This window comes from Amblyomma americanum, chromosome 4 (assembly GCF_052857255.1).
Source record: "Amblyomma americanum isolate KBUSLIRL-KWMA chromosome 4, ASM5285725v1, whole genome shotgun sequence".
Taxonomy (NCBI): Eukaryota; Metazoa; Arthropoda; class Arachnida; order Ixodida; family Ixodidae; genus Amblyomma; species Amblyomma americanum.
In genome coordinates this window covers 40,974,282-40,993,394 of record NC_135500.1, presented here as the reverse complement: position 1 = coordinate 40,993,394, position 19,113 = coordinate 40,974,282, and the positions used below count along the sequence as shown (strand labels likewise).

Genomic DNA, 19,113 nt, shown 5'->3' with positions numbered 1-19,113 from the left:
CAGGCATGGCATGCCATGCTACACAGAGTGCGTCGCTGGTCTAACAAGTTCGGAGGAGCAAGGGAACATGCTTGTCGCACCCTAGCTACGGCTGTCGTCGGAAGGATCTTGTATAGTGTTCCCGTATACACATTCTCTCTGACCGACATCAAGAATCTCGAATGCCTTCGTAGGTCTACAAAACGAACTTGAACGCGCTACCTTGCCACCCTCTGCAGGACATCATCTGCGAGGTCAACATCTGACGTCACATTCGCTCGCAAAATACCCCACAGGGCCGGTGCCTTCTGGCATGGGACTTCCAGCGACATGATGATGCTCCCCCATTCATCCAGTAGCTACCCCCATGGGATACTCCGATCGCTTCTCGGCGATTTTGTCGCCGCTCCCGACAATGTACCCCTCCGCAAGCTCCTTGCAACGCGTCACTTTTCGGATGCGCACTCAGATACCCTCTACATCTACACTGATACCGCTCTCTCTGGCGACAAAGCTCGAATGGCGTGGGTTTTTACGCAGACTTCCGTCTGCTCGGGGGCCTACACGTACGTGCCACCTTCATTCCTGTACCCCACTGCACGCTGAGCTGCTCGCAACCTAGGGAGCCATTTCCGCCCTCCCACCCGCTGGTATCAAGTCAGTCAGAGTCTTCTTCACTGATTCACACACGGCTTAGAAATTCTTCACCCTGCTTCGGAGGATGCCATGGCCACGGCCATCCAACGCGTCCTCCACATGCATGCACAGGCAGGTAATCAGATCTAAATCATTTGGACATCGGGGCATATGGGCGTGCCTGGGGGCAGTATGGCGGCACATGCCGCTGCTGCTCACCCCTGAGGGCAAACCCGTAGGACCTCCTCAGTATAGTACCATGTATTGCGCTCGTGCGTCTCTCCGTACTTCATGTCGTTCGCACATCAAAGAACTTACTACGCTGGTCCTCCCTTCGTGCAAGATCCTCCTTACACATTCCCGAGAGGTCTTCATCAATAAGGTTTATGCTGACTCGGCATATACCCCATATACTATGGCGAAATGGCGACGGCCCGACATCACTGCGGCAACGTGCTCGCACTGCGGGCTCCACTGCCACGCAGACCTTACTTATTTACTGTGACTCTGTACTTGGAACCGCGAGAATGGCCATAAATTCCCTCCAGCACGCAGATAACCGTCCCGCGCTGCTCACGGATACCGACACACAGCTCCTATTTGCTGCGTATGGGAACCAAAGCGGCCTGATCAGGGCGGTGTAGGCGTGCCGACTAAAGTCCTCGACCTTGAGTCTGAGTAATGCTCTTTCCCAATTTCACACCACAGTGGCCTTGCACCTTCCTCTCAAAATAAAGGACTTTCAATCAACCAATAACAACTCCAAGCTTTCCGTGCACCCCAAGCGGATTACTACGGAAGTGCGCCGTCTCCGGCGATTCTGACCGCTCCACCGCTATGTGATGCGCCATGCACATCGCTTTATTTGATCGAGTTTTTTTAGCTCGGAGCTTTCGTTCGTAGACCAATGCGCATTATGTTTTCTCTTCCGTTTCCCGAATTTGAGGCATCAGCCAATATGCGAATAAATACGGCATTGTGTGTTTTTGTCTGCGCGTGATATTCGATTGTAACGCGAGGGGCCACTTTTCACTTCTATTTTGGGTAAAAAGACCGCGTTACATACGAGTAAATACGGTAATGCACTAGGGGGCCGGTTCTCGTACTGAGTGAACGGGATGGGATACTGCATGAGTGTCTTTCCCTATTTACTGACGGCATGTTGCGACACCGCTTACACCAAGAATGTGTTACGGGGGTGTCTACATCGGACGGAATTTTGGCATGCCCTCGGTTCAACGAACGAAAACTGCGACGTCTCGTGGATGCATTCGAAGGGCACGCAAAAACCCGGCTATAGAAGGTATGCACTCAAGCCCCAGTGTCGCCATTGTGGCGTCTGTGCAACACGGGGAAAGTCTACAGCGCGTCCCCCTCCTCCGGCTTGCACCGCTCAAGCTGGGCGTTGGTTGCCAAAATGGCACCCGTGACGTCACGCGAGTACCTCCTGTACGCGAGCGCGCGAGCAGGCGGGCCCCTTCGAAAGATGCCCGCCAGTGAAGCAGCGTTCAGGCACAAGCTAAACGTGACGTCAACTTTGCAACACACAAGATTATTTATGAGGTTCCAGGATAGTCATCAGAGCTCCGGGTCATTTCCTTACATGCATGTGCTCCGGGGCGCCGTTCCGAAAAATACAAGGGGAAGGCCTTACCCTTGATCAGCAGATACAACGTCGCACGCCAAAAGCGGAGGCCGTGAGCTCGGCCGTTGAAGCGCGCGTCTTTACTCTTGATTTCACCATATCCGCGACTTCCTTCGAACGAATGTCAGCTCGGAGATCTGTCACATAAGCAAGGACGGCTAATGGACACGAAAAGAGGAAGTGCTCGATGGTGTCGCGGGGTTTGGGACAGATAGGGCTAATTAGAGCAAGTGCTTGAGGAGCGCACGAGGAGCTGCATTGATGACACGCGGTTAGGAGGCTGTTTGGGTGAGTTTTCTCAGCACCCTAGCCTGAGGGGCAGGGAGGCACCGCGAGAGGTAGTGGGAAAAGGGGGTGCGCCTCACGGACGTTTCCACTTACCGCAAGCCCCGGTAAAAAACGACGGCGCGCGCATACGAATGCACATGCCCGTCGTACGGGCAGTATATAAACAAGCCGGCACGATGTTCGCATCGGTGGTGAATGTGTAGAAACCGGTGGCAGCTCGTGTGACCGCCGGCCCAGAATGAAAGCCTGCTGACACCGAAAGTAGCAGCGCTTCTCGGAAGGCCGGCACCCTGCCAAGAACGGCAGTCTGCGGGGAAGGAAGGGGCGCACCGCGAAATCACTTCATGGGACTCGGAAGCAGTTGTCCCTCGCTTAATTCTCCGCTCTTCGCCGTTGATTGTTTAGATGGCTCAACTGCGTCTGCCATGAGCCAGGCCTCAGAAACAGAGCCTCGACGAAACTCTCCGTTATGCGTTGTGACTATGCGGGAAATTTTGGCACATGCGGCGTGTTTGAAACCTGACGCTTGGCCTGCGGTCGCAAATTAGTAGTGTCTCACAACTTTTTCGGCACTGAATTGAAAGCTACAGCCGGCGACCGAAACCATCAAGCCCGCTCCCTCAATGCCGTTCGCGCGTTGTAAGGGTGCGTAACAGGATGAGTATTTCTCCATCACGTGGCGGTCTATTCCGAGTGATGAGCGTGCGAGCCAGTGACGAACGGTTGCACTCAGATCTTGAATGATTTGACAGTTACTACCCTGAGTTGACGGCCAATATATTTCCAGAGGCACACTTGTATTTGTTGCGCTGTTTACTTGTCTTGGCTGCGGCGGAAAGAATATCGCTAGCGCCGTAATTGCCCTGTCCGGGCTGCTCGGGCGTAATTACGTCGTGGTGATACCCGCGGCCGTGTATATCCCTACAAGGAAGAGTCGGCCCAGGCCTAGCATTTTGAAAGACGGCAAGCATAATTTCTACTACAACTGTGAACTTTTTTTTCTTGAGAGCGTAAATACTTGTGAATGTGTGCGCACGTGTGTTAGCGCCTGGAGTCATCCAGGCTGCGCAGATAGATGAAATATTTTTGTAGCTGCCCGACTGATTTGCTCACCCGTAGTTCACTGTAGAGTTATGAATTGCGGCTCGTTTCGGCTTCCACTTTAGAGGACTGCTGTTAGAACAATGCGAAACCATCGCCAGCCGTTTCCTGGCGACTTGTGCAAATGCTCCGGCGGCACTCGGTTTCGTGTTTCAGGCGCTGTTCAGATAGAAACCAGAATGGCACGAAAAGTGAAGAGGGAATGTTTATCCAAACTGCGTGCGTCTGCATTGCAAACACTCCACAGGGAGAGAATAAAAAGGCGCAAGTCTTTTGTTCTGCCAAGAGCTGTCGGATCACTAGCTCGCTCGCAAATTTCGCCCAGGCAGGCGACGGCGCGTCTGCAGGCAGACCGCTTCCCCGGCACGCTCTGCAGCTGCAGCACTGCTTGCGCTGGCGGGATGTTCTTGCAAACCTCGCTGACGCACCGTACAATCGCAGCTGTGTGGCAAAGCCAAACGGGGCTAGAACGCAGGTACAACACTGCGTGGATCAACTGATAGTATAGAGCACGCGTGCTTCGGGCGGGTTCATGTTGGGAATTTGCACCATCTCTGAGGCGCCGTTTGCGCCTTCTACCTGCATCATTCGGCATCAGGAAGTGTGCTACACTGGTAGTGCCAGTGTTTGTCTCTTTTCTTTCGACCGTGCCCTTTCGCGCTAAACAAGATCAATACAACGGCGCTCGCAAACGCTTGCGATGGGGCGTTGTTTGAGCGCGTAAGTAGTGTTCTAAAAATGGCCTCCGAAATGGCAGAACCACTTTGAGAGAGTGCATGTGGGGTATCTTGTGAATTTTCAAGCATGAACTTCTTTAGCTCCCATTCTCGACAAGTTAAGGCGAACATCGCCTGGACATGACGCCGAACTTCTGGGTGAACTTCGGTGCCGAGCGGGATTTGAAACAACGACGACACAAACAGGTTAGCTCCGCTCCCCGCTCCCATAGACTACTCAGTAATGGTTTTGTTTTCTTTATTGCCATCAGTATAATATGTACAACAATACCGTCAGTCGCACAATAACATTCGTAGCGTTTTTCCTCCATAAAAACGCAGCCGCCGTGGTCGGGTTCGAACACGGGAACTCCGGATCGGGCGCTCGGCTACTGATCCGGAGTTCCCGTGTTCGAGCCCGACTGCGGCGGCTGCGTTTTTATGGAGGAAAAACGCTAAGGCGCCTGTGTGCTGTGCGATGTCAGTGCACGTTAAAGATCCCCAGGTGGTCGAAATTATTCCGGAGGCCTCCACTACGGCACCTCTTCCTTTCTTCTTTCACTCCCTCCTTTATCCCTTCACTTACGACGCGGTTCAGGTGTCCGCCGATATATGAGACAGACACTGCGCCATTTCCTTTCCCCCAAAACGAATAATAATAATAATTAGAATTAATTGCCTTTAATGATTCAATGCAGTGGGGGCCAGTCAGGTGCTGAATTATCGAATTTAATAACTGGCATTTCTTGCAATCGCCTAAAGTAGTAAGACTCTGCATGACACACTGCGATTACTCCCCTCCATAATGCTATGCAGGGCCCAAGCCATTACAAGATCGTGTGGCACACCACCCATGTTTTCAGTGTGGCGGTACCTGGTGCCGTGGGGGTCAAACAGAAAACCTGACGAATTCTTTGGGGGATGTCTCCGAAAAAAGAAAAAAACTGCGTCCCAGCAGTCTGAGAAAATTTGTCGAATCGTTTCGCCCTTTGTGCACAAACGCCGCAGCCTTCATCGCCGCGCCCTCAACTGGTAGCCTTTCGCGCTGTGTTTTACATGGCGTCTTCATCATCTTTCATCCGTTCGTTCTGCGCCTCGAGTGTTCGCGAAGGTGGCTAAGGTAGATTTTGGTTATGAAGACGGGAAAGGCGCAGTAACTATCACTTGTCAGTGCATACATCAAATGCGTCATGAGGGACATGATGAAGAGGAAGTAAAAGAAATGAGCGAGAAAGAAGTGCCGCTCTGGACAGAGCTCTTAGATTATCCATTAAGCCTGAGGACATCATCATCGTCATCATACCAGTTGCAAGAAGAGACCGCAAGAAGAGACCAGTTCCGGTAGCCACTTTCCGGGTGGATGGATGGAAGATAGGAGCGTCCCCTTTTAAGGGATGATGGCAGTTGCCACCATGTTCGGCTTTTTTGCTTTATGTTTTTACCTGTGTTATAAATTGGTCTTAAAATTCGCTATTTTCTTTAAATGCGTTTTCAGTCCTACACTTCTAACATTACCTCACCTCTCTGCTTTCGAGCCACCAATCTTCCAATCGCTTTTTGCTAATTTTCACCGCAGATTTATTTACATGACCACTGTTATCTCTAAACCCTAGGTTCTCAGGGAGAGTGACTGTTCTTACATCGACATCCTGACGAAGTCACCACATTCGAGTATCAGGCGTTCAATTGGTTCTACAGATTTACCACACACAGCACGTGTGTTCGTTAAATTTCTTTTTGTAGCTGCGCGTTCTAAGACACCCTGATCTAGCTTCAAAGAGCAGGGCACTGCCTCTTGAGTTATCGTAAAACGCTTCCTTCTTTCTGCCTTTTCCAGTAGCGATATAGTTCTTCACTACGTTTCTTTTTCATTGAATTTTCATCGAGTTTTTACCTTCCGCGTTTTTTACCTCTCGTTTAATGCTCTTTCTTTCTCCGTCCTTCTGTTGTGCGTACTTACTGGTTAGCTTCCTAGTTCTTTTCCGCCATTGTGAATCAACGCTCTTTCTGTATGGTTATTTAAATACCTTAGCTGCCCACCTGTTAACGTCTAGTTTCCTCAGGCGTACTTCATATAATATTTTACTCCGAGTTTTCCGTGTTTCGAACGTTGCCCAGCCCATATCCCCCTGTACTGCCTCGTTTGTGGTTTTCCCGTGGGCATCTAGTGCTAATCTTCCAACAGCTCTCTGATTTACTTCTAATCTCGACTGAACTTCCGCCCTTAAACACAGAACCGCATTGCCAAAAGTAAGCCCCAGAACCATTATTCCTTTCCAAATGCCTCTCAATACTTCGTATTGTTGTACCCCCATAATGCCCTATGTTTCATTATACCGGCATCTATTCGCCCTTTTGCTATGAGAGACTGTTCGTGCTTTTTCGTGTACATCTTCTATTCATTTACCCATATCACGAGATATTTGTATTCGGCCACTCTGGGTATATCATGGCTTTGTATTTTAACCTCCTGATCAGTTGTATCGTTGAAAATCATCACACCTGACTTAATAGCGCTGAAACTGAAGCCTGGAGCGCCTCCTTCGTCCCAACAACAATTAACCATAGTTTGAAAATCTCTCTGGCTATCTGCTAACAGTAAAACTTCATCCGCATACATTAAACTGGGGAGCCATTGCTCAGCCACCTTTTCGCATAATCTGTAGGACAGATTATAACCTAGATTACTTTCTTCCACAATTCACAAAGAAAACGGCGCGAAATACGGGTACAGAAGAGAAACACGACAGGACCAGCGCCAACTTACAACTGAATTTTACTTCGCGTAAAACCTGCCTTTTTGTAAGCCAACATACCCGTAACAACCGTGCGATCACGCATTCGTAAAATCACGAAGCCAACACACGCCGTACAACAGATCACTGAAAGAGATCTAATGCATGAAGCACGATAAGTAACCACGTTACACATTTTGTCATGGCCACCCGGAAGATAACCCAAACAACGTGAAGAAAAAAATAAAAATATAACAAACAGCTCTACACAAGTATGAAAATCAAACGATCATGACTACGCAGACCCTTAACAACCGAAAACTACACAACCGCATGAGGAGTGATGACAGATGACTAACAAGAAACGTGGAAAAAGTGAAGAATGAAGATTCAAGACAAAAGCCGCGTCAAAGGTAGAAAAGGCGAAAGGCGTGATGAGTGCGAAAACCTTTACAACCAGAACCAGTCTACCAGCTACCATATGAATGATATCCGATGGCCAATAAGAAACATGGAACAAGTGAAAAATAGGCTCGGACCAAAGTCTGCGCCAAAGGCGTAAAATGCGAACAGGAATCCGCGCAAACAACGGGGCATCGTCAGAAAGACTCGAAGGGAGGGCATGACAAAACGATAGACGTACTAAAATCCTTCTAGTAAAGTGGCGTGACATCGCGCCGTTTTCTTTGTGAATCACGAACCAACTAGCCCAAACTAGAGTTATCCTTGAAGAGAGAGAACAACTTTATTGAAAATGCCTGCAGAATCGGTTAGGCTCCCTCCACGCAGGGAGGACAAGCTTTTACCGCGACGCGACCACTACGTCAGTCTCGCGCGTTGTGCTCCACGAGGTCTTGGTCCCTCGCTACTTCCGCGTGTCCGAGAGGGCCGCCGCCCCCTTCCTGGGGGTGCTGCCCCCCTTCTCCTCGGTTTCGCTCGGTCGCTGCCTTTCTAGAGCTGCCGAGACCTGCTGGACGGCCTTGAGTTGTGTCTCTTGATTATAACTCCTCGTTGCAGCCTCTAGCTGCGCCGGGATCGTCTTCTCGCTGGCTTCTCGCGGATTTACACTACAGTCCCAAAGGATGTGAGTCGCGGTGGCTCTCTCCTTCGCGCAGTCTACACACGTCACTCGCGTACACACTCGGACACACGTGCTTAGCTAGCACCGGGGTGAGCAGGGATCACGTCTGTAACTATCTGTTTAACACTGCCTCCTTCCAGGTAAGCCCCGGGTCAGGTGGCGGCATATATAGTCTGTCTGTTCAGTCTGTATCATTTCACTATTTCGTTGAAGGTGGTCATATTGTCCTTGGCACTGCACCGCGACCAACACTCCGAGTCGGCCGTGCTTGTAGCCGCGCGGTTGGTTAGTCCTCGCGCGGCCGAGTTGGCCGTCTCGTTGTGGTTCACGTTCCCGCGTTCCTACACGTCACTGCCCATGTGGGCCGGAAACCACTTGAGCACCACAGCACTTCTGCGTCCGATGTCTTCGGATTTGCGCAGTATGCGCGCGGCCTCACTACATACCCTGCCCTTGGCGTAGTTCTTCACCGCCGTTCTAGAGTCACACAACACTGTAGTGCATCCGGGGTCGGAGACGGCCAAGGCGATGGCCACCTCCTCCGCCCGGTGCGCTTCTCGAGTCCGGACGCTCGCCGCGGTCTTCGTTGCACCCGTCGATGCCCCGATAACCACCGCCGCGTATGCGTCGCTGCTCCCTCGATACTCCGCCGCGTCCACGTAGACGGCGCCTTCTTCTCTGGCGTGGAGGTCCACGAGGGCCCTGGCCCTCGCCAGCCTCCGCTCCTTGTTGTGCTCGAGGTTCACGTTCCTCGGGATCGGGCATACCCTGAGCTTTCTGTTGATGCTATCCGGTATAGGTACATCTTTCTGCTGCGTGCCTTCCCTCGGCTCGAGGCCAAGGTCCCGCAGTATCTGTCTTCCGGTTCTCGTTTCAGAGAGACGCTCGAGTTGCGCCGTTCTCTGGGCTTCGGCTATTTCGTCCAGCGTGTTGTGGACTCCCAGCACCATCAATTTTTCGGTGCTCGTGCTCCCGACGAGACTGAGTGCCGCCTTATACGCCTTGCGTATGGTGGCGTCTATCTTGTTACGTTCGCTCGGCCTCCAGTTGTGGAATGCGGCCACGTACGTTATGTGGCTAACTGCGAAGGATTGAACGAGCCTAGTCAGGCTCTCCTTCTTCATCCCCGCTTTTCTGTTGGACACCCTCCTGATGAGTCTCATAGCCGGGGTCGCTTTGCCCGCGAGCTTGTTGACCGTTTCACCGTTGACTCGGTTTCGCTGGATGAGCGGCCCGAGCACTCGAATCTTCTCGACCTCCGGTATTGCTTGGCCTCCCGACGCCTTGACCGTGATCTTGGGACGCTCGTACTTGACTTCCATATTCTTTCTTTTCCTGCCCGCTCCTTTCGGTGGAATCACCAGCAGTTCTGTCTTAGCTGGAGAGCAAACGAGTCCAGACCCGTCCAGCTGCTCCTCGATGGCGTTGACCGCTTCTTGCAGCGTTGTTTCGATGTGTCCGTCGCTTCCTCCCGGTACCCATAGCGTAACGTCATCAGCGTAGATGGTATTACTTTCTTGTAGCTTTCTTTTCATATTCAACACATAAATAGTTGCTTACGGATTGCTGCGCCACCTTGAAGTGGCAGATAAAAGCCATTGCCATATTGCATTATTGTCTTCTGAAAAGCTGTTTCTTTTTGCTTTTATGTTTTAATTTTTCTGTTGGACTGTGTTATCTATAGATTTTTGTTAATGTATCGGTTTCATTGATTTTGTTCGCAGACGGTAGTGCGCTTACGAACAATAGTTTTTAACTTGGACACAGTTTATATTACTCTTCGCGAGCGGCGCGGCAGTCCGAAAGCACCCGAATAATTTGGCCACCTCAAATCGCCGTTTATCATACGACTCTATGGGAAGTTTCGCAACTGGTAATATCAAAGAGCTCAAATATCAAATAGCTCTGGCAATGGAAGGTTCCAAAATAATTTGAACTACCCTGTGATCTTTGTCGTGCGATGACATCGCACAGCACTAAGGCGTCTTTCCGTAGAAACAAGGCCGCTGCGGCTGATATCTCACCCCGCGTTCTTGGGCTCCGCATCCCAGCGATCTGACCACTAAAAAACTGGTTTTGCTTAAAGGAAATGGCGCACTAACTGTGTCACTTCTCGGTGGACCCTCACCTGCGTCGTGAGGGAAGGGATGAAGGAAGAAAGGGAAAGAAAAGAGTCAAAATTGACCTTTACGGGGGGTTGGGGGGCGGGGGGGTGGCTGTGGATGAATTTCCACCTCCTGCGGTTATTTAACGTGCGCTCACATCGCACAGTACACGAGCGTGATCTCATGACTCCAGCGAGAAACGTTGATCGCTCTGCTAAGTACGAAATGAGAAGCGGATGAGCGCAGCTCTTAAATCAAGCTTGGCGACCCGCGTGATGGGCGCGGGCAACGTGTCGAAGTCGAAGTGGAGCCAGCACGAAGTGGGACCCTGGCCGTATGCCAACGCTGCTTCCAGCGCCATGTCGACGCAACTGCAATAAACATCGCAGTGGTCGTGCAGTCGACTGCGACAATGAGCTATGCCATTTGCCAAAGCCTCTTTTCTTTGGAGGCCTGCGCAGGTCACGCGGGACGCCATGCTCGAAAAGGGTGAAGGTAGCTGAGCGCGCAAAGCGCCCTATCACCCACTATGAAAAACTAAGCAAAATGGGTGATGACGGAGGGTGCAAGACTCGAATGCGGCTACCGTGCAGGGGATATGAGTCGTTCTAGAATGCGCTATGACTTTTCTGCAATACATTTCATGCGTATATTTGTTCTTGGCGAAGAGATGGACTAAATTTTTTTTGGCAGCTTCAGAAAGATTGAACGGAGTCCTCAAGTGAGGGCACCGACCACGAAAAAGCCTCGAATGAAATAAATGTTTATTCCTCCTGCTCAATGCCTTACGTTGACCTGTGAAATGCACCAGGCGGCAAATTATCCAGATGTGATTTGAAAGCAGGTGGATTACGGAACTAAATGAAACGTGTGCCCTCTGTTTCAGTGGGGAGTAAATTTGTAATTTATAATGAGGATTTGGAGAAGGCGTTGCTAAGCGTGCTTGAGAATGACGCATTTGGGCGTGAAGTGGCGTGGTGATATGCAAGTGGGCAGCGTGGCATCGTCGCAGGGAGTTCGCAAGCATGGCGACGGGTGTGCTAGACTGCAGCTACCAGGAGGCCACGTGCCGCGCCTACGACGTGCTGAGCGAGGAGAACCCGGACTGGGGACAGCGCACCGCCGTCGACATCGCGGCGCAGGCCAACAATCGCAAGTTCCTGGCGCACCCGTGCTGCCAGCGGTGGATCACCAACCTCTTCATGGGGCGCATCAGCGTGCGCGACCTCACCTGGGGGCCGCTGGCCGTGCCTCTGTGGCTCAAGGTCTCTGTCTGCTTACCTCTGAGTAGTCGCTGAGTTCCTCACGAAATCACTGCAGCCAATTAAAAGGCACTGATTTTGCACCTAGGCGCGTCCGCGCACCACAGTGCTCGTGCACGCCATTCCCTTGTTGCTTCAAAACAACAAGTGCATGCGTGAGACCGAGAGCGAAAGTAGCAACACCTGCGATCTGGCAAGGGCATTTTGAAAGCTCTTTGGTAGTATAGGGGGATGTGGAAGGATAAGTATGTCAAAACGCTGCTCTCTCATTGGCTGATGATGTGATGAAAAGCATGATGTTGATTAAAATCACTGCAAGAACATTTCACACAATTCTTTCACTGGTCAAGCTTTCGACGTTGTTCAAAGTATTGTTCGGTTCGAAAACGTCCACATGAAAGCACCTAGTAACCTCGAATGATCTTTAAATAAAGTCTGTTAGGTTATTTTTACTGTCATGTGATATACTGGCAAGAGCCTTGTAGAGATTTTGTAGCAGTTTTATTACGACCGCAAGCAATCTTCGTGCCTCTCTGTAACGTAATTAAACTGCCGTCGCACAGCCGCCGGCCAAAGTCACATAGAGCGCTCCTTTGTCTCCTTCTTTGCAGGTGATATTGTGTGCCTTTCTAGTCTTCCCGATGTACGTCTGGGTGCGCTTCAAGTCAGACCCTCATGAAATGGAATACAAGGAAGGTACGCCGACGCCGCGGACTTTTCACTTCCCGCGTACTTGTGTTCTGCTCGTAACTGGATCGGAGAAGCCACAGGGATGACGCATTTTTGTGACTCCTTCTGTGGATTTCTTATAGTACTGCCCTCTTTATTGAAGCAAGGAAAGGCTGCGCGAAAACAAAACCGGCAATGAAATTCCAGCCGTGTTTGCACCACCACTGTGAATTTAATATTTATCAGGAGGCCTTGAAAATGGCCGCACTTATGTGGGTGGTCTCGGGGCACAATCCCGCGAATGAGTTCTCAATTTGCAATCACACGTCAGTTTTAATGTCAGTGAGAGGTTTGCAGGAAGCTGACTCCTGCCATAAAAGTCTAACAATTAAACCTGATTTCTTCTCGAATAATTACCTATACTATTACTACAAAGTATTAGTAATTGGTAAACATGGAGCTACTCTGCTACATTATTCTCTCAATGTATCTGTGAGGTGCAAAAGCGGTCTAGCATAACGATCGTAAAAACAGAAAAAAAAACGGGATATAAGGCTCGCTAGCATCTCTTTCACGCGTAAAAAAAAAGTGGTATGATCAGGAACCTGATACGACAAAATTCTGCGAAATTCTGCGGAGGATTTACCCGCGATGATTGCTTTGAATTTTTCACTCTAATGACTACTTTTGCTCTAAGCCGAGATTTCACACACGCGGCAGCCTTTTTCTGGAGAGTGAGGTAGGCGTAGGTTAGTCCAGGATGGCGGTGTTTGGATGGGCAGGCCCCCAGTTAGGGGTTGTTGTGGGTAGGTGGCTGATAGTTGGGGCTTCAGGAGGGCAGCCTGGTTTACCAGTGCGTCTTTGAATGCGATTTCGCCGTCGCTCTTTCGTGCCGTTGCTGCATCGGCTTCTTTCTATTGGATGGAGGTCTTGTGGAAGTGGGAGGTACGTGGGGGGGGGGGGGGTAGTGTGGATAGGTAGATAGAGAGTGGTAGTGGATGGGTGGGTAGGTGTCTGGTGGTTGGTTCCTTTTGAGCGTGAAGGCTTTACTTCAACCGACATGAGATTCAGGGGCCGTAAGGGGGGTGTACAGTAGCACTGTTCAAAGTAAAAGGAAAAGGAGCAGCATCTCATGCTGGTGCCATTTGTAATGCACGTCTTTCCTTAGCGACTCTCTAGCGAAGGCCTGCGAGCAGAGTACACCCGGCCATTTCTTTAACAGTCACACGCGATCATTGAACAAAGCAGAACTGTGCAGTGCTGTGCAGGCTGTGCAGGCTGTGCAGGCTGTGCAGTGCCGTGTGCGACGAAAGCAGATGGCGTGCACGTTGTATTCTCGCTGGTTTTTCCGCTTCTCACATTGTTGCAAGGCACTGCACGACTGTTTGTTCGACGTTTGCGTGACATTATTGAAGAATTGGCCGGGTGTACACTGTCCCGTACGGGGATGTATTTTCGCTCACCAAACTCCGGTCATCGTGGCAGGCTGTATGCTCTGTTTAGTATATAGCCTGCTGTCTGCTTGGTTTGATTTTACTGCCCGCATCTTGACAGGTGTCCTGTGGTGCTGGCTAAGTACTTCTGCGGCGCTTGCCGGCATCGCCACCCTTTCTTGAAGTCAGCGGGTAATGATCGCTGACTCACTAGTACATGCCGCTGTTTCTCTGCCGTTCAGTCGCAGTTCAGAACTGCGCTAGCTGATGTGAGCGAGCGAGCGAAGTGTGTGCTTCGTGTGTCCTGGAACGCGTGTGTGTGTGTCCCTCGCAGAGCCTGACCTGGAGGAGGAGAAGGACGACCGGGAAGGGGACGAGGATGCCCTCTTGCAGGACGGACAGACGCGAGCCATCGACATGTGAGCCCTGCCTCGCGCCTCTGCATTGCGTTCACTCACGCCTCAATACAAAACTCCCCAACAACAGGAAAATAGAGAGCGAGGCACCTCCGCTTGTGTCGCACAGATTCTACCCTATTCACACTGCTGGCACGAGAGCCAATGGGAGAGCGCTAGGGATGGGGAAGTGCGCACCAACGGCTTTGTGGTTAACCAGACATACCGTCCGGTCGGGTATCCGTGCCTTAGAGATCCTGGACGGAGAAGTGAAGCTTGGCGCGTGTATTCGCTGCCAGTGAAAACAAACAAACAGACTTTGTGGGAAGGGAGAAAGCCAGGTTTTGCTACGAGTGGTTAGTGGTCACTGGTCACAGGGTTAACTGCAGGATATAAAAATGCGCCGATGCACAAATAATAAAAAAATGGCGAGGGTAGTGGAAAGTTTCTTGGCGCCGAGTAGAGTGTCCATCGTCGATTCCGGCGTATCTTAAAAGGCGATTAAGAGGCATATGAGGTTCAGATTGTGCAATAATATCTGATTTCTTAGAAGTGAACGTTATCTCAACGCGTTGAGCGGCGGTACCCCGGAGAGCCTGATTCCAGGGCCAGATACAAAAAGCCCCAATTGTCGCGAAACGGTGGTGAAAACTGTGCTGTTTTTACACAGCCAGACTTCTCAATGTCTATGATGCATCGGCGATAACGTAATTGCAAAACCGAAAGCTCTGGCCACTGAAAATAGCATTTGGCCAGGCCACTCTCAAGGGGTTGGGGTAGAGAGGGTGGGGGTGGCAAAGCTCTCGCCATCTTGCTCGAGACGTAGAAGAGGAAGAAGTCCTCAGTATACGAGGAGGAGGAGGAGGGAAGGCAGGGAGGTTAACCAGAAGAGTAACCGGTTTGCTACCCTACACGGGGGGAAAAGGGTTAGGGGATAACAAGATGAAAGAGAAAAAAGAGTAGTAGGAAACTGAAGTCGCTAGGCGAAGTCACAGCATTCGGTTCGGTACACTCACAGCCTATCGTGCAGGCCAGAAGTCTTCAAGAAGCGGGCAAGTGCCTTGGAGGCTTTCACCGCCGACAACTGCCGCGGCCAGTGGCCGAGAATCTTCATTTCCGTCAGTGGGCGCGGATCAAGACACTCCAGTGCAGGGCAGAGAGACTGCCTTTCGGCGCTGTAGGCAGGGCATTCACATAAATGTGGGCTATAGTCTCATCACATCTGTGGATGGCGCATTCAGGGCTATCAACCGTAACGATTAAAAAAGAGAAATGCTTGGTGAAAGCTACACCAAGCCACAGGCGACACAGCAAAGTTGCTTCACGTCGTGGTAGGCCGGATGGAAGCCGGAGCTTCAGATCTAGGGTCCAAGGTTTTAAAACGCGAATTCGAAAATTGACCTGAATGCCACGCGGCAAACGTGATGTCCCGTGCCAGTGGTCGTAGCCTACCCGCTGCATCGGTTCTCGAGATGGGGATGGACACACAATCGCCTTCATGGTGAGCAGTTCGCGCGGCCTCATCCGCGCGATGGTTGCCTGCGATGCCGCTGTATCCTGGCAGCCATTGGTAAACAATATCGTGCCCTTTATTGATGGCGGTGTGATGGAGCTCTCGGATTTCCGCAACCAGTTGTTCATGGGACCTATGACGAAGAGCAGATTGTAAGCCTTGGAGGGCTGCCTTTGAATCCGTGAAAACAGACCATTGTTGGGGAGTTTCTTCACATATATGTTCAATGGCGACACGATTAGCAGTAATTTCTGCCCCAGTCGATGAAGTCCGGTGTGATGTTTTCACTTTCTTAACTATAATCCTTACGGGGATGACCACGGAGGCCGAGGAACTGGAAGGGGTCACTGAGCCATTGGTGTATACGTGCAGACGGTGCCCGTGTTTCTCATGAAAATATTCTAGAGTGGTCTGTTTTAATGCTATCGACGATGCCTTCTTCTTTGATGCCCGGTATGGAAATAAAAACACGAGGTGGGTGCCGACTCCATAATGAAGAAGACGGTCTAGAGGCTGGTGTAAATTGGGTTGGCAGAAAGTTGCGATGGACATCAATAATTTTCGCAAACGATGTACTCGGCCGGTTAGCAGGAAGACTGGCAAGATGATGTGCGGGAATCCGAGAGGTGACGAATATTCGCTCTCAAGACTTCGATTGTTACATAGGCAGTCACTGCATTCTTCTGAGCGATGAGTACTGTTGCGGCTGTAGACGTACATTTTGGCTGTCCTAGGCACGTCCAGAGAGCTTGATCTTGAACACTTTGTAGGCACCCTATGTTCGTTTTTCTCTAGTTTTCTAATGCAGGGATACTGTACCGAAGGAATCCCATGAACAATGCGGTGTACAGCTGGAGCATCGAGTGCACTTACGCTCCCCACGACTTCCCTCCGAGAAAGGACAGAACGTGAATGATCAATGTCAGTCGCCTTTTCATGTACGAGACATGTGGGCTCCATGTTAGTTTGCGATCGATGATTACTCCAAGGAAGCGATGGTTTCTTTCGTAGTGAATTGTTGAGCCATTTATGCGTACGGGGTAGTGGAACATGCTCTTGCGTGTAAAGGCAACAAGGGAACATTTTCCAGTAGAAATCTCCAGGCCTTGCAGGCGGAGGTAGGCCGTAAGAATGCTTGCCGCCTTTTTCTGAAGCCTTGCTCGAACTTGTGGTCGCGTAACTCCCGATGCCCAGATACAAATATCGTCCGCATAGAGTGAGACTCGTGCTGATTATGGTAGAGCATAGACAAGGTCGACAAGCGCAAGATTGAAAAGCGTTGGGCTAAGTACTCCACCCTGTGGGACCCCACGGGAAGTGAAATGTGAAGATGTTGGTCCGTCCTCAGTCTGCATAAAAAGTGATCTGTTGGATAGGTAGCTGCGTATCCAGCAGAAAATGCGACCACCAAGTTCTGCGGCTTCCAGAAAGTCCAAAATAGCTTGATGAGTGACGTTATCATACGCCCCTTTGTCATCTAGAAACAACGCCGCTGTCAAGCGCTTCAGATGCTTCTGATGTTGAACTGATGACACCAGGTCAATCATGCTATCAATAGACGAACGTCCACGCCGAAACCCGGACATTACATCTGGGAATATTTGGTAGCGCTCCAGATACCACTCAATTCGCGTAAGTACCATCCTTTCCATGAGCTTGCCCACGCAACTAGCCAGTGCGATTTGACGGTACGATGCTAGGTCAAGCGGCGATTTTCCATGTTGAAGGACTGGGACCAGACAATTTGATTTCCACGCGCCCGGAACTGTACCCGCAAACCATGATGTATTGAAGTCGTCTAAAAGAGCATGTCGAGCCTCCTGACCAAGGTTTGAAAGTGCAGAGTATGTTACTCCTTCGGGCCCCAGCTATGAAGACCGCCTGCAACCGGCCATGGCGGCGTCTAGTTCTTCCATGGAGAAAATAAGGTCCATTCGCGAATCCCTAGATTTAGGCACTTCGCAGCAATTCGGAGTTGTGGATGGGTTCCTGGGACCTGCTATTCTTGCGCAAAAGTCTTCACCAATCTCTACTTCGCTACGTTCTTGGTGAAGTGCGAGAGACTTGAACGGTTGGAGCTGCTGAGGAGATGTTCGTAGACCACGCACCACACTCCAGATGTGCGAGAGAGGCTTTCGAGGATCTAGTGATTCACAAAATGCCTTCCAACGGTCAGCCTGCAAGATTTGAATCCTGCGCTGGATTTTCTTCTGCGTGCACCTTGCATCCCTTAAGTCGAGCAGCGACTTTGTGCGTCTGTATCTTTTCTCTGATCTTCGTCGAAGTGATCGGAGGTGCTGCAGCTCCACATCAAAGTCTGTGAAATTTGGCATTGGAGTAATAAGCATCCCGCGTTTTCCATAGCCTCCTTGATGCGCTCTTCAATGCCTGTCGTGATGGCTTCTCTGCAGGCGTCTTCCATGAGGGTTTTAAACAGAGGCCAGTCTATGCGTTGCATACGTTTGGCAGAGCGGCATCCAGCGAGACCTGAAAAAATAATATATGTGGGGATATGGTCACTCCCATGAGTTTCCACATTGGCAAACCACCAGACGCGTCTCGCAAGGCACCGCGACACAAACGCCAAGTCCAGACAGCTGCTGTAAGAAAGTCCCCGAATGTACGGTGGAGAACCGTCGTTAAGGCGTTGTAGGTCGTGGTCAGAGGCGAAACAGACAAGTCTTCTTCCCTTGGAATTCATCCGGATGCCTCCCCACATGGCGTGATGCGCATTAAAGTCACCAGTGACGATCCAGGGTCCAGGTGTTACAGCCAGCAAGTCCCTCAGTCTGTCGGCGTCAAACCGTGTTGTTGGAGATAAGTACGCGCCCACGAGCGTTAACGTCACGGTGCGCCTATTCACCGTTAAACAGACGTACTGATCATGGTTGTGAGGGTGAACCGTATGGTGCAAACAACTAAGCTCTCTTCGAATGTAGATGATGACCTTGCTGTTTCCCCTGTGCGTGGAGGATGGAAACGGTTCATAGCCAGAAATTCGGATGGGCTTTTGTAAATTGGGCTCACAAATCACAAGGATTGGAAATCTGTATTTATAGATGTATTCGCGAATGTCCGAAATGCGGGAATTGAGTCCACGGGCATTCCACTGGATAATGGATGCTTCTCTGACTTGGCTTTCAAACGGTAATGCTAGGAGAGCCATTGTGTCTGCTACTGGAAAGCTGCAAGGACGATTTAGCGCGTCCAGTACCTGCAATGCAATCCGTGCTGCTGGCGAGTGAGGGCTAGACAGCATCATACGCATGACATTCATTATGGAGCTTCAAGATGGCGATCACCTGTACTTCCTCAGCTAGCGCTGGATCTCTGCCTTGGGCTCGCTCAGATATATAGGCGTAGGACAGTGGGGGCGTGGCGCCTGCTCAGACACCAAGGTCGAGCGTGGCTTCGGCAATGCTGGCCATGTCACCTCTGAAGCAGTCGTTCCGGCGTCACCAGTCACCGGGCTTACATTACTCGGTGGTGGGGGACGACAAGCAGCAGGAGCGATGGGGGCTTTCCTGCTGCGGGCAGCCGATTGTCTAGTAGATC

The 19,113-nt window shown here is 50.9% G+C and overlaps 1 protein-coding gene across 2 annotated transcripts in view; it reads left to right on the top strand.

Annotated features, from left to right (window-relative positions):
* Positions 1–19,113, top strand: part of LOC144127891 (transient receptor potential cation channel subfamily M member-like 2) — a 223,971-nt gene that overhangs the window by 123,765 nt on the left and 81,093 nt on the right. For both annotated transcript variants that reach the window (XM_077660865.1, XM_077660864.1), the window contains exons 10-12: positions 11,299–11,551; positions 12,160–12,244; positions 13,985–14,069. In XM_077660865.1, coding sequence (XP_077516991.1) covers positions 11,299–11,551; positions 12,160–12,244; positions 13,985–14,069 — 423 coding nt within the window. The remainder of the gene's footprint in view (positions 1–11,298; positions 11,552–12,159; positions 12,245–13,984; positions 14,070–19,113) is intronic.